Source organism: Gopherus flavomarginatus, chromosome 4, assembly GCF_025201925.1.
Source record: "Gopherus flavomarginatus isolate rGopFla2 chromosome 4, rGopFla2.mat.asm, whole genome shotgun sequence".
Lineage (NCBI taxonomy): Eukaryota > Metazoa > Chordata > Testudines > Testudinidae > Gopherus > Gopherus flavomarginatus.
The window spans coordinates 67,438,252-67,451,605 of record NC_066620.1 but is presented as its reverse complement, the minus strand read 5'-3'; the positions used below and the strand labels follow the sequence as shown (position 1 = coordinate 67,451,605).

Here is a 13,354-nt window from a genome sequence, read left to right as displayed (position 1 = left end):
TGTGCTGGAAAATATCAGTTCTAACATTCAGGGTGCCACATGGCGTACCACTGCACTTGTCTCACCCAGTCACTGTTCTCTCACTATCACCTTGATAGCTGATTTGGGTTACCTGCCATAGAAAAGATGCCATGGAAGTGTGTTTGTTCTAGACACAGTGTGAGAAGTGATTGTTAAAAAAGAGACCAGAAAGGGACAAAATAGACCTGTAGAGCCCCTGGCCTCCATTTTCTGAGAGGCTCAGATAGAGATTTTACCTAAGGATTCAACACACTTCAAGTCAATATTTACATTTTCCCTAAAGCCAAGGATCAAGGTATCTTGCACTCCGCCTGGCCTGAATCTCCTGACCTGAATCTAGAGCTTCCTTTTCACAGACTCAAGGCCAAAAGGATCATTATGGTCATCGAGTCTGACCCGCTACACAACACAGGCCATCGAATCTCCCCCACTTCTCTAGGCCATGCTGGTAGAGGGCAACAGACGGCCCTGCCTAAGCTAACACAGGACTCACCAGCCCAACAGAAGATAATAAAAAAGGGCTACAGAGCCTGTGGCCTAGGAGGTATAGCAGCAATGAACCCCAGCAAATTTAATCTCTCTTTTGCATCAGGCCCATACCTAGCATTTTGGAAGTAGGATTGCTCACTAAGGTGAAAGCCAGCTGTGTTGTATGAATGGTACAGGAACAGAGCTACAGGACAGACAATGCAGTACAAGCCCTGACCGCACACTGTTCTATGCAGCAGCTGCAACCTTGCCAAGTTTGACAACTCTCAGCAAGTTTACATGGAAGGAGAAGAAAACAGACCAAGTCATTAAGGGTGTCAATGTGTTTTGTATTTGTCAGGCACAAGAGTTACAGGGAGCCAGTAAGTAATCCTAACAGGCATATAGTGAGACACAATCATCATGCCAAATGCCTGCCAGCCACTGTCATGTGTTTTCTGCCTCAAACTAAGGTCATTACAGATTACAAAAGTATTCCACTTGTGTGATTAACACAATTTCCATCACTCCTGATGAGGTAGTAGGGAGCAGAGAACTTTTCTTCAGAGTCAAAGGTTCTAGGGCTTGGGCCAGTGACAGATCAGATCTGAGAGGTATTCTCCTTCTAAAGCTTCCTGCTGCAAAAACCCTCTTGGGTCGACATGAACCAATGATCCGATCCTTTCCTGCTTTTAAAATATAGTCAAATGTCAGCCCTTGTTCTACTTGCACAGGAAGGCAATGATTACGAATCCTGCATGCCCCAGAGAAGCAGATGGTTGCTTGCTCACTGGAGACAATGCAGAATGCTAAAAGGAGAGATGCTTGGAATCAGGGTGTTGCCTGAAGAGCTGTGACCCATTAGTTATGCAAGTTCCACTGTGCCTCAGTGATTTAAATAAACAGGCCTCTGCCCATAGTTGATGTTATTCATCAGCAAGGGATGTCCAACACGAAAGGGGATTCTGCACCACTTAGGGCCCCTCTTCCAGATAGGCTTAGCAGATCTGACTGACCAGCGGGTAAGATACCTGTAAAAACAGAAGCAGAAAAGCACCTCAAATTTGAGACCGATAATTGAGAAAAGGCTTTGGCTAAAGCTGGGGTGACCACTGCCTCCTTTTTAATATAGAGGCAAGGACTATGAACACCAGAGAGCCCAGTAAGCAAAGCTCCCCATTGGATCAGGAAGGATCACTGAAAGGGAGCACTGCATCCTGGGACTCATAGGATGTACCTCTGTATAGAAGACAATGGAAACTGCCATGAGCTCCATTCTGTGTAAATTAGGTGCAGGCTCCTGGCAAATTGTCCATCTGATCTTGTTTGGCTAAGTTTGAGCATCCAGTTCCTTTAGTATCAAAAACCAACTCTAAATTCATCCCCCCCTGTTCCATCTCATTGGGAAGACACCAACTCCATAGCCAGCCTGAATAAGGCAGGCCCAACTCAGCTGAAAGTCTCCATTTCATTAGGAGACTTTCATTAGGTAGGCAGCGATTTCTCCTGGGATTCTGGCCAATTAATTTATACACATACATTTGTTGTGATGTGCCTGTATAACTGTTCCAACTTGCTGGTGCAGGAAACCAGAACTTGCAATGCAAAAAGCGCTGGGAGTGGAATTACAACTGCAAATATATCGCAAGAGCAACTCCTAGCCATTTAACGGACTAAACTGAATTTTTACAATTTGAACTTTACATCTTATACACAAGATGGAATTTCATGCCCAGTGTCAGCTAGCAGGGATCTAATTCAATGTCTGGGAGGCCTGGAATTTTGTTGCCCTTCAAATTTTTCGCTACTAGTAGGGAGGGAACAGAAGTCCTTGAAGAAATATGTTTTGTCAGGTATGATCTGAAGCAAAACTCTAATGTAAACCATTCTTGGACAAATTACAATTTGGAACAGACGGGTAAGCTTTTTGCCCTACAATGTTGTTTGCCGCTCTCTGCTGAGTAATCATGTGATCTCAGTGTGACTCCAATCTGTTTCTCTTCTCCCCCACCCTACCCAAAAAAAAAGTTTTGTTGCCTCTTATTTGTTTGCCTCTTATTTGAATTTATATGTTAAGTGCTTTGGGCAGAGGCCATGTGCAACCTATATGTATAGCAAGGCATTTACTACATGCTTGGGAACTGTAAAATAAATCTCACAGTGCTGGGTGGTTATGGACTACATGAAAATAGCACACATTTTGCCAGCACTTTTCTTCCTCAAGGTTCCCAAAGAACTTTACAAACAAATTATGTTTAAAGATCTCTGCTACTGAAACAAAGTTGCCTCTCAGCTGCTTTACAGGCAAATAAAGAGATTTAGGCTTTCGGTGGAGGCGCTTACAACTAGAGCAGACATGAACATGTACAGAGGAGACAAGAAGGGAGTGAGAATGGAAGGGAGAGTTGCACATCACAGAATCAACTCACTTGTTCTCATTTGCATATACTGGATTAGTCCCTTTCTATGGTTAATCTTATACTGGTGCATTAGTGGAGCCTTTAGGACAGGAAGTCAAGGAGACTCCCATATTCAACTGAAAATGCAGGCAGGATTTAGAGCTACCAAAAGCAATTACCAATTTGGAATTTGGCCAGAAACTGGGTTAAAGCTATTTCTTTTGGGAGAAGTTCTACGGGATCTTTAATGAGCACAAAGGGACAAGTCCTTATTTTTACATTTCATCTGAACTGCAGCCATCCACCTACAGTAAGCTCTGATGAAGTGGAACTTAAGTTATCGGGAAAGAGGAGGAAAATCCAAAATTGTTTCAATGCATCACAATGTGCCAAGTGCAGTTTTGATCACGTGACCATCCACTTACGGGAAAGAGCTCCCGTGATAACAAATGATCTCACTAGAAGAGGGAAGCATAGTTAATGTCAGAGATATACATCAATGCTGTGTGCACGTTTAGACAGCCGGTGGCTTTAAGAAATCCCTGTTTTCACGTGGGCGCTGGAAGCGCACATCCCAAATGGGCATAGGAAAAAAGGATTTAGTAATGGCCTGATTTTAGAGCTTTTGTTATTTCTCCTTTGAGCAGGTCTAATCCAGCCCTTTGGCTTCCTTTGAGGACAGCAGGCTGGGGCTTTTCACTGTTAGCTGAAACAGACATTTGGACGCTCTCCCTTCTTGGAGCATAGTTTGCTTTTACTGTTTCTAAAGCTTGCTTTGTCCAAAACTCAATTTTGACCTATTTTGCTTGCTGCTTTTTACTCTGATGATCCTGCAATGGCAAAAAGCAAGCAATGCCCTGAGGCCCGTGAGCAGCCACTTTGCCGCAAAGCACCTTTCCTACTCTCTGCCTAACCCCCTGTTCCCACTCTTCGATGCTATAATGCCCTCATTTTCGATCAGGTAGGAACACAGAGGGGAAAGGCCATGGAACCTGTCCAGCACCTGGAGTTTTCAGGCTAATTCTGGTTTCTGAGCACAGTGCTTGGTTTGATAATTTGTGCATCCCATTCCACTCAAGTTTTCTTATTTCCCATTACCACTGTATGCAAGCACTAGGGTCCATTGTAGGGAGAGTCTTTGCTTTCCCCTACACTCCACATGGTTGCATTTTCTTAACTACATCAGTGCTGCCAGGGCAGAGCTTAGAGCCTGACATGACTTGGAGTGTGGATGGACAAAACATTCTGCATTCTCAGAGTAGTCACAAACTTTTAGCCACACGAGTGCCAAAGGGGGCCACGACTACCAGTCCTGGGGAAAGAGGTTTGGGAGAGGTGTGTGCGGGTAGCCCCACGTCACAATGACCACTATGTAACAATGTGTGGTGGGACTGAGCAGCATGCAAAGCTAGTTTCCACCCTGTTGGGTGTCTGGCAAGAATGAGAAGTACGAAAACAGCTGCAGTTGGTAACCTGTGGTCTTTGGAGCACCCTGGGCCATCCCAAATTGCGATGGCGCAGGGAAGTCGGGTTCCAGGGTTCAGTCTGTGAGCGGGACATGCCTACAAGTTCCGTTATCCAGACACTGCTGCTTAACACTAAGGAGTGGGCTAGGGTGAGGGAAATGACTTGCACATGGGGCAGCTGCGGCCCTGTGTGCAGCTCAAGCAGGAGCCATCCCGGTGCAGCTCAAGGCTGAACTTCTGAACCCTGACTGAACTTTTTCAATCTGGCGCTTGTTTGGATTAAGAGCAGAGGGCTTGAGCCTGTGCAGGAAACACTCTATCAAAGTGCTGGCAGGGCTGCTTCCTCCTTGCCACGTCCCCTTCCCAGGATGTCTCTTAGCTTCCACTCACCTGAGGCTGCTCTGGTTCTTTGTTGTTGAACTCATAGTCTACGCAGAACATAGGGAACAAGGCTACAAGCTTTCAATGCAGGTGAGAAGCCACATGCCATGTAAGTTAAGTGCCGATAACAATAAGAAGCTGGAGTCAGCTTCCAGATTGTGGAAAGGAGTGTCTGCAGGAGACACACTAATCCCAGGTAACACTTCCTTCTAGGAGCTTAGCAGCCAGTTGCTACTAAGTAATCTGCTTTTTACATGACACAGGGCAATTTGTCCTTTCTCCAAGAGACAAAGAAGGACTAAGACTAGGGAAGAATAAGATGGGAGCTATCTGCACCCAATACTCTGACTCCAAGCCTTATAATGCCTCCTTCTGGCAGGAAGGTGGAAATGGAGTAGTAGTGAGCTCTCCAAATCCAGCTCTTCTACCCCATAATCCACAGCACCTCCCACTGGCAGAGAGCAGGCCCTGAGAAGCTATGACCTACAGTCACAACTGTAATCCCCATACTAGTTTATGGAAGGGATGATTTCATGGAGTTTTGCTTTAACCAATATTTAGGTCCCGACCTAATGAGCAGCCAGTGCAACTTCCACATAAAAGTGACTCCAGACTCTGCCTCTGGAATGGCCATTGAGGTCAGAACAGCAATCTCCCACACTTGGCCTCTAACAATTTATATACTGGAAAGGAAGCAGCCAAATTAGTGAGGTTTCTAATCTTGAAAGCAGGGAGGGAGGTTTGATCTGAAGCTGCTCATGACAGCTTCCCAGACTGTTCTGGTGTGTGTGGCCTGCACACATGGCTCTGGAATTTCTGAATGCAGACTGCAGTTGCACATGGTACTGGAAAAGCCTTACAAAAATCTCACTCTCGAGCTGGCTGTTAAAAAATGTTGTTGCTGCAACATGTAACTGCTCAGCACATGCCAGGTGAAAGCATAACAAAGGCATAACTAGGTATAATGTGATGAAATTAAGAAAAGAAAAATGCAGGCTGAAGATCAGGGAACAATCCCTGACAGTGAGGGATCATCTCCTTAGTCTGTGGAATCATCTCTAGGAGGCAGCAGAAGCCCTAAACTGGGCAAAGCACTAGAAAGTGCCCTGTAGGGAACAATTCTGCATTGCCAGGAGATGGAGTTGAAGGCTTTTCTACAAACATGATTCTATGGGCAGAGGCATCACTCCAACATGCGATGAAGCGGGGCAAAGGGCACAACAGCTAACACACCCTGTTACACTCTGGCCACCAAAATGTGGATACCCGACAACAGTATTGCTACAATGGGCCCTCAGCTGGTAAAGCAGCTAACAGATGGCATCAAGAAGCTACCAAACAGGAAGCAAAGAGGATATGAGAAATACAGAGAGAGGTCTCTCACCTGGGCAGTATCCGGACAACAGGGAGGAGATCACGGCCACAGAGTGCAGCTTAGACCGGGACCTTCTCTCTCTGCCTCAGCTGTTAACCATAAGCTATCACAGCCTGAGTAGGGGTATCACACACTTGCACTAGACCTGCTTCTACCACTGTCACTTCTCAAACACCTTCTTAGTGTTAAAGCACAGTGGGCTCTCCCAATCCTGAATGCAGACTCCTTCTTATGCAGAGTAGTGTGTGTAACTGAAAACAAACTAGGGTGTGCAGGTCACCATCTCCCAGTGATCCAATCCTCAGTGCTTGCTCTGCCACACACAATGTGGGCAGCAAGAATGGGAACAGTTAGTGCCATCACCGCCACATTACTGGGAGCACCTTGAGCGGGCAAAGGGGATGCTGCAAGTGACCTGATGGAAAGAGGAGCTCAGATCAGGGAGGGACTCTTATCACGCTTCAGGGAAAGGACCGGTGAGGAGAGGTTCACACATCAGGTAACATAATGGGACCACTTCACAGTCAAGAGGAAACAGGGCTTTTGTTTCCCTGAAGAACAACAGATATGTGAGACACGGCACCATGTACGTGCAGGGAGCATACTTGTGAAACATTTTATGGAGGGACAAAAGGGACAGGGCAAGCTAGGTGGCTGGGTGCTAAACACACAAGTTATAATCACTGGGCCAAGAGGCCAGCGGCTGGGCAGCAACTCCCATTACCTTACAACAGAGGTCATCTTGCTTGACTGAATTCCTTACAATGGCACTTGGCAAGCACCACTGGAGCCTTCACCCAGATGAGATCAGAAGGCAGACCCTGTGCTAAGAAACAGGGTCACTTCAATTGACAGGGCAAGTGGAATTTGGGCACAGCATGTTGGGAGACATAATATCCTTTCTGAGATGACCTTAAGCAGAAGAAAAGTTCAGGGGCTGCTGCTGTGCAGTCCCCAAAGTTAGTTTGTGAGAAGCCAGAGTCTGACAACTGCCCAATAAGCTGTCCTTTGCTCGTTGCCTCAGGAACCCTTCAGCTGGTCCCAAGAGCTGGTCTTCCACTCCATCTCAGCAGGTAAGGAAGGAAGAAGCTGCAAATGCCTTAAGAACAAAGACTATCTGTTGGGAACATTTGTGCAGATGGCTTTTCATGGGAAAGTCCTCTGATGAACAGCCCTTTGAGAGGCTCCATGGAGCCATCTGGCCAGGGCCTCAGTGTAGAAGCTCACTTCAGGGGAGGGAGGGAGAAACAAGGGAGCTTTGCATTGGTCTGGTCTGCAGAAACCTCCAGCTGATGCTGCTCTGAGCAGCACTGATGGGACTCTGGAAGGAACCATGCGTTAAACCTCCTCTGCTTCGCTTGAATGAAGCCATTTGCCTGATTCCTGCCAGTCGCACACTGAAGCTTAAGTTCAACTCTTGGAAATAGGATTTAGAGTCTCAGTCCAACCTTTAGCAAAGATGCTGGGCTGTGACTCCTACTCAGGGAGCAGAAAGGTCCATGGGGATGGAATGAAACCACTGTTATACTGATCAGCAAGGTTGCCTGGTTTTTGACTTAGTAGACCTACCCGTGGCAGGTCATTACCAACAGTGAATCTCTTCTGACCCTAGGGAGGGTGTATGGGAATCTAACACCAACCTTGTCATCTCAGGCAGCAGTCCTGTGACTCCAGTAGCCAATGAGAGCACTTACTCAGTCTAAGCCTCAAAATGTCCCACACTGGCTGTTTGAGAAGTGGTTCAAAGCACTGAACACCTTCACATCCAGCTCAAGGTAACATTTCCCCTCCTCATACATGAGCCCAGGTCATCCTCCCTGACACCCTCTTATGGAGCTCTCTGGTGGCCATGTCCAGAGCTAGACAGTCTCTTCCCAGCTCTCTCAAAAAGAGACAGTGGGACAGAGGTGGCCAACCTGAGCCTGAGAAGGAGCCAGAATTTACCAATGTGCATTGCCAAAGAGCCACAGTAATACATCAGCAGCCCCGCACCAGCTCCCCCGTCCCTCCCGATCAGCTGTTTTGTGGCGTGCAGGAGGCTCTGGGGGAGGAGCGAGGGCACAGCAGACGCAGGGGAGGGGGCGGGAAGGGTTGGAGTAGGAGCAGGGTCTGTGGCAGAGCCAGGGGTTGACCACTGAGCACCCCCCAGCACATTGGAAAGTTAGTGCCTGTAGTTCCAGCCCCGGAGTCGGTGCCTATACAAGGAGCCGCATATTAACTTCCAGAACCACAGGTTGGCCATGCCTGCAGTGGGACGTTTCTACAGCTAGGGCAAAGAGCCAGACAGGACAAGAGGTGGCTGAATGGGCTGCTTATCTTTCCGCACAGGGGAGCGAGGAAAGGAATTTCAGGAGCAGAGGAGGGTGAGCATATATAACTGCAGATAAGATAATAACAGACACACACTGTCCCTCAGCTTGGAGCAAACCTCTAACCCAGGGATCGGCAACCTTTGGCACGCGGCCCATCAGGGAAATCCGCTGGCAGACTGAGACGGTTTGTTGACAGCGTCTGCAGTTTCAGCCGATCGCAGCTCCCACTGGCCGTGGTTCACCGTTCCAGGCCAATGGGGCCCATGGGAAGCAGCAGCCAGCACATCCCTCAGCCTGCGCCATCTCCCGCAGCCCCCATTGGCCTGGAACGGTGAACTGTAGCCAGTGGGAGCTGTGATCGGCCGAACCTGCGGACGCTGCAGGTAAACAAACCATCCTGGCACACCAGCGCATTTCCCTGATGGGCCGCATGCCAAAGGTTCCTGATCCCTGCTCTAACCGCCACATGGAGACGAGACTTTACTCTTCACAGAACCACAATGCTCTCCATCCCTATCATCCTGCCTCCTGTTCAGGAGATTCCGAGAAGGAACTACCATGTGAAAAGAAGAGGCCAATGCAAGTTCCTGAGACAGAGATGTGTGGTACAGGGGCAGGGGGGTGAGGGGAAACAACCTGCAACAGGGCAACCCTGTGGTGGGAAGGGGATGAGAATCAGAGAGCTTGACATTGCTAGGCATCTGAGCAAGCTGCTCTTCTCCCAAAGTCTGCAGCTCTGGTACCCCCAGAAACCACATCACTCCTCATCTCCCTTCCTCTTGGCTTTACTTCCTCATATCTTCCACGTCCCACCCACCTGCCATCTTCCTTCAGCTAAAGACCAGAAAGACACTCTACAGAGCTCATGAAGTGATGCCCCTTTAGCCAGAGAGAGAGGTCACTGCAGAGTAATGCAAGGCGCTTTGCCTTCCTGCCTGTCCCATGTACTGCTAAGAGGCCAGCCAGGCCCAGCTGATAGCATTTCAATAGCAGAGTCAATATGCTGCAGCAGTGACAGGCAGGGAGAATGTTGTTTTTAACACTGTTCACACAGTAGTGTGGGGGAAGAGAGACATAGCCAGCACTACAGGAAGAGCTAGTTGAGTTCAGTGGCTACCTAGGCTGGTTTTAAGATCCCTGGAACTTGTTCACTTGTCCCCCTCGCCTTGGAAGAAGAACTGCAGGGCTTTAATAAATGGACAGAGAAGTTGTCTGGTGTCACGGCAGCTCCTGTTGGGGTCTCTGTAGAAACTTTTTGCAAGGATACCCTCAGCGAATCCCCATGGATGTCTCCAAGGCTATAGCAGCAATGCCAAAGGGAACTAAGGATCTCATTCAAGTAGGGAGGTACCTGGAGAGGCCAGGAGGCTGTGCTAGCAAGGACCAGAGCACTCAACTCAGCAGTCCCCTCAGGGGAAGACGGGAGTAGGGGCTACTGCTCTAGGGGAACTGATAAATACACCACTGAGCTGTGTGAGACAGTGTCGGCTGGGAGAGGCCAGACCCTTCTGCTCTGCCTCTCAGTGCACAGCCTCCCTCCACCCAGTCTCAGGCCCCTCTCAAAGCACAACTGACCCCTCCCCAGGCTGGCACTTTGAAACCCAATCGGCTCAAAGACAGCAAAGTGACAAGTCAGCTGACCTGAGGGGTCCTAATGTTATACCTCAAAGGCTTTGTGGGGAAACTGGTAAAGGCTCCTCAACTCTCACTGCACTGAATGGAGGTGGCTGAGTTTACTCAAAGGTCCCAGGCACCTAACTCACTATGGACAGGATCTTAGGTCCCCCATCGCCACAGGATCTGAGCACAACCCACATACTTGTGGATATTTGAGGAACTTCACAGACGGGGGGAAATCAAGGCAGAGAAATTAAATGAGTTGTCCAAAGTCAGGCAGGGAGCCCGTGCTTGAGCCTGGAACTAAACCCAGGTCTCCCAAGTCCCAGGCCAGTGTCTTAACCACCAGCCCATCTTTTGACACTGCTGTGTACCATGAAGGGAAAGGGAGGTGGCCATTTGGGCAGGAGGAAGGAAGCGGTTAAAGTCTTTTGCCCTGTGCAGCGCTGGCTGCTGTTCCAGAGAGTGATGTGGGAGGCACAGGTGGGGGTAGGCACGTGGCCAAAGCTCTCACAGCGCTGCAGCAGCCGAGATATGGCAAGACTCCAAAAATGCAGAGCTTTTTACCTCCAGCAGTTAGAAGAGACAATATCTAAGCAGCATTCCTGAAATGCCCTCATTGCAGTCCCCCAGCTCCTAGCCTGCCTCCCTCAGCTTCATCCTCATCTTCCCCAATCTCCAGCCTGATCTCTCAACCCCAATCCTGCCTCCTTCACAAACTGCCAGCTCTTCTCAACTCCCTGCCTGCCCCAGCTCTCCCTGCCTTCCCTTCCCTAACTCAATCCCAGCCCCAGCTCTGATACCTTTCTCCTCCCACTGCAGAGCGAGGCGACAGTGATCCAATAGGGAGCACTCAGATACCAAGTCCCAACCTTAGTTCTCAGGGGTGCTGTGCTGCCAGATGTATATGGAGGTACCCATTTGAAGAGCCCACAGCATAATCAGTAGAAGTCAGGGTGCTAGCCCTGGAGCCTTGGTTGAAATTGCTGCACTTTATCCCAGATGTGCTGGATATGCACAATTAATAAATAATCTCGAAGAGGTTTAAGATATGGAAATGTGAGGTATTTCAGAGCCCAATATCTGAGGGCCATATTCTATACAGTCTTCCACTGTGGAGACCCTGACTGTATGCACACAATCTGATCCCTGCTGACAGCACAGCGTGGGTATGTCTACACAGCAATTAGACACCCGCAGCTGGCCCGTGCCAGCTGACTCAGGCTCGTGGGACTTGGGCTGCGAGGCTGTTTAATTGCGGTATAGACATATGGGCTTGGGCTGCAGCCCGAGCTCTGGGACCCTCCCACCTCGCAGGCTCTTAGCGCCGGGCTCCAGCCCAAGCCTGAATGTCTACACCGCAATGAAACAGCCCCTTAGCCCAAGTCAGCTGTCATGGGCCAGCTGGGGTTTTTTAACTGCAGTATAGGCACACCTCCAGTGGCCTGGCAAACCCCAAAGAGCTGCCCACCAAGTCTCAGCTAGAAAGCCAGGCCCAAATCCCAGGAGTCTCAAGCCACCCTGAGATTTGGAGTCTAAACTCTCCCAGCAACAGGCCCATGGCCTCTGGTAACCCCACAACTCTCTAATGAAGGTTCATAAACCGCTTTGACATCTCCATGGAAACAGAGTGTGAGGTCATAAACGGGATTAGCACCTCCCAACAGTGAGGGAGGCACAGAGGGTTTTCAGTTCTCCCATCAAAGGCCAGGGGGCTGCACAGGCGGGGGGGGGGGGGGGGATAGTGAGGGGGGAAGGAGGAGGGAAAGAGAGCTTGTTACACAGGAAGGGCAAGCTGAGGGTGAAGGGCAAACTACAGGCAAAAGGGGAAAACGGGAAAAGGACAAAGAGTGCAGCATGCCTGTAAGAAGCTCCTTTTGCCTGCCCTCTGCCACCCACTGCTATTGCCCATCATGGGCTTCTCTGCATCCTGTCTAGCTGAGAGATTTGTACCAGCAGTCCTCACTGCAGTATCCTCCCTGCACTATTGCCAATTAGGGGGAAGCCGGTTTGAGGGAAGGAGAATATATCTCATGTGTACAGCAGTTTCTCAACTCTGTGTGGAGGTTTGGATCAGGTATGGTTAGTTGTGGAGCACCCTGAAGTATTGGCAGGCCAGAGCATAGTGACAGAGCCTCACTCATTATAGGTCCTGAATCCAGGCTGACTTCACTGCCTTAGCCTTGTTTGGAGGCAGAAATGCCCTCCCATCTCCACTCCCCTTAAAGGCAAGAAAAAACTGTTCACCTGTTGAGCTTGGGTTTCTTGGAAACATGCCCTTCAGGAAGCAGCGGCCTGTGGTTTGGCAGCAAACCTGAAATGGGAAAGGAAAGATTTGAATTTTTGCATTGTTCCCTTGCTAATAGCTACAGTTATACCACTCTGAGATCCCATTACAACTCATAAGCTAAGCAGCCTGGTCAGTATTTGGATAGGAGATCGCTAGAGAGAGCCCAAAGGGCTATAATGGAAGGGGCATTCTTCCCGCCGAGTCAGTATTGAACCAATATCCTAATACAGGCAGGGGCACAGTGCTGCATTTGAAATGAAACATATAACTGAAGAGCTGACCACTTATGGTCACTAAATATCCCACGGTGCTGTTTATCAGAGTGAGGGCACCGACATCTAGCCAAATTCTAGCTGAAGGATTACAATCTGCCTCTTTGAATTCTCTCTGCATTTTAATTTGAATATAGCATGGGAGAGCAGGCATAATGGCTAGAGCAAGGAAACACTTAGGGCACCTGGGATCCATTCCTGACTGACACCTTGCTCTGTGACCTTGGGCAAGTCACTTCCCTATCTCCGTACATTAATTTGAAATCCTTGGATGAGTGGGGCTATATGCCAAACATTACATTCACTTCCTATCCTGAACACTTGTGGCATGCTGCTATGCATAAATTGTTGCTTTGTTCCACGTCAGAGATCACTGAGACATGAAGGAACAGTTACTTACTGGATGCCTCTGACTACATGTTCAGTTCCCTTGGAATTCAAAGCCCACAGTAGCTGAGAACTCCTAAGAGCAGGCTCGGAGGGGCAGCTGTGGGACCCACGCTGGCTACATCATCTCAAAGAACCACAATAACTGCAGGGTAAATAACCACTCTCTTTTCAAGAACGTGTCAATGTGGAGCCCACTGCAGGCAAGAAGTATCTCCTATGGATAGTCGAAATAAAATATATATACGTATAGCATTTCATCAGTAGATTTCACAGTGCTTTACAAAAGGGCTTTTCCTCATTTACAGAAGAGGGAACTGAAGCACAGAGAGGTGACACAACTTGCCCAAGGTCACCCAGCATGCC

At 48.8% G+C, this 13,354-nt stretch overlaps 1 protein-coding gene across 3 annotated transcripts in view; it reads right to left on the bottom strand.

Annotated features, from left to right (window-relative positions):
* The window catches only part of MRPS18A (mitochondrial ribosomal protein S18A), a 48,768-nt gene that overhangs the window by 17,582 nt on the left and 17,832 nt on the right, over window positions 1-13,354 (bottom strand). For 2 of the 3 annotated variants that reach the window (XM_050950056.1, XM_050950057.1), the window contains exon 5: window positions 12,287-12,353. In XM_050950056.1, coding sequence (XP_050806013.1) covers window positions 12,287-12,353 — 67 coding nt within the window. Of the gene's footprint in view, window positions 1-818; window positions 1,521-12,286; window positions 12,354-13,354 lie in introns of those variants that run through there. The other variant, XM_050950054.1, reaches the window with a different exon arrangement.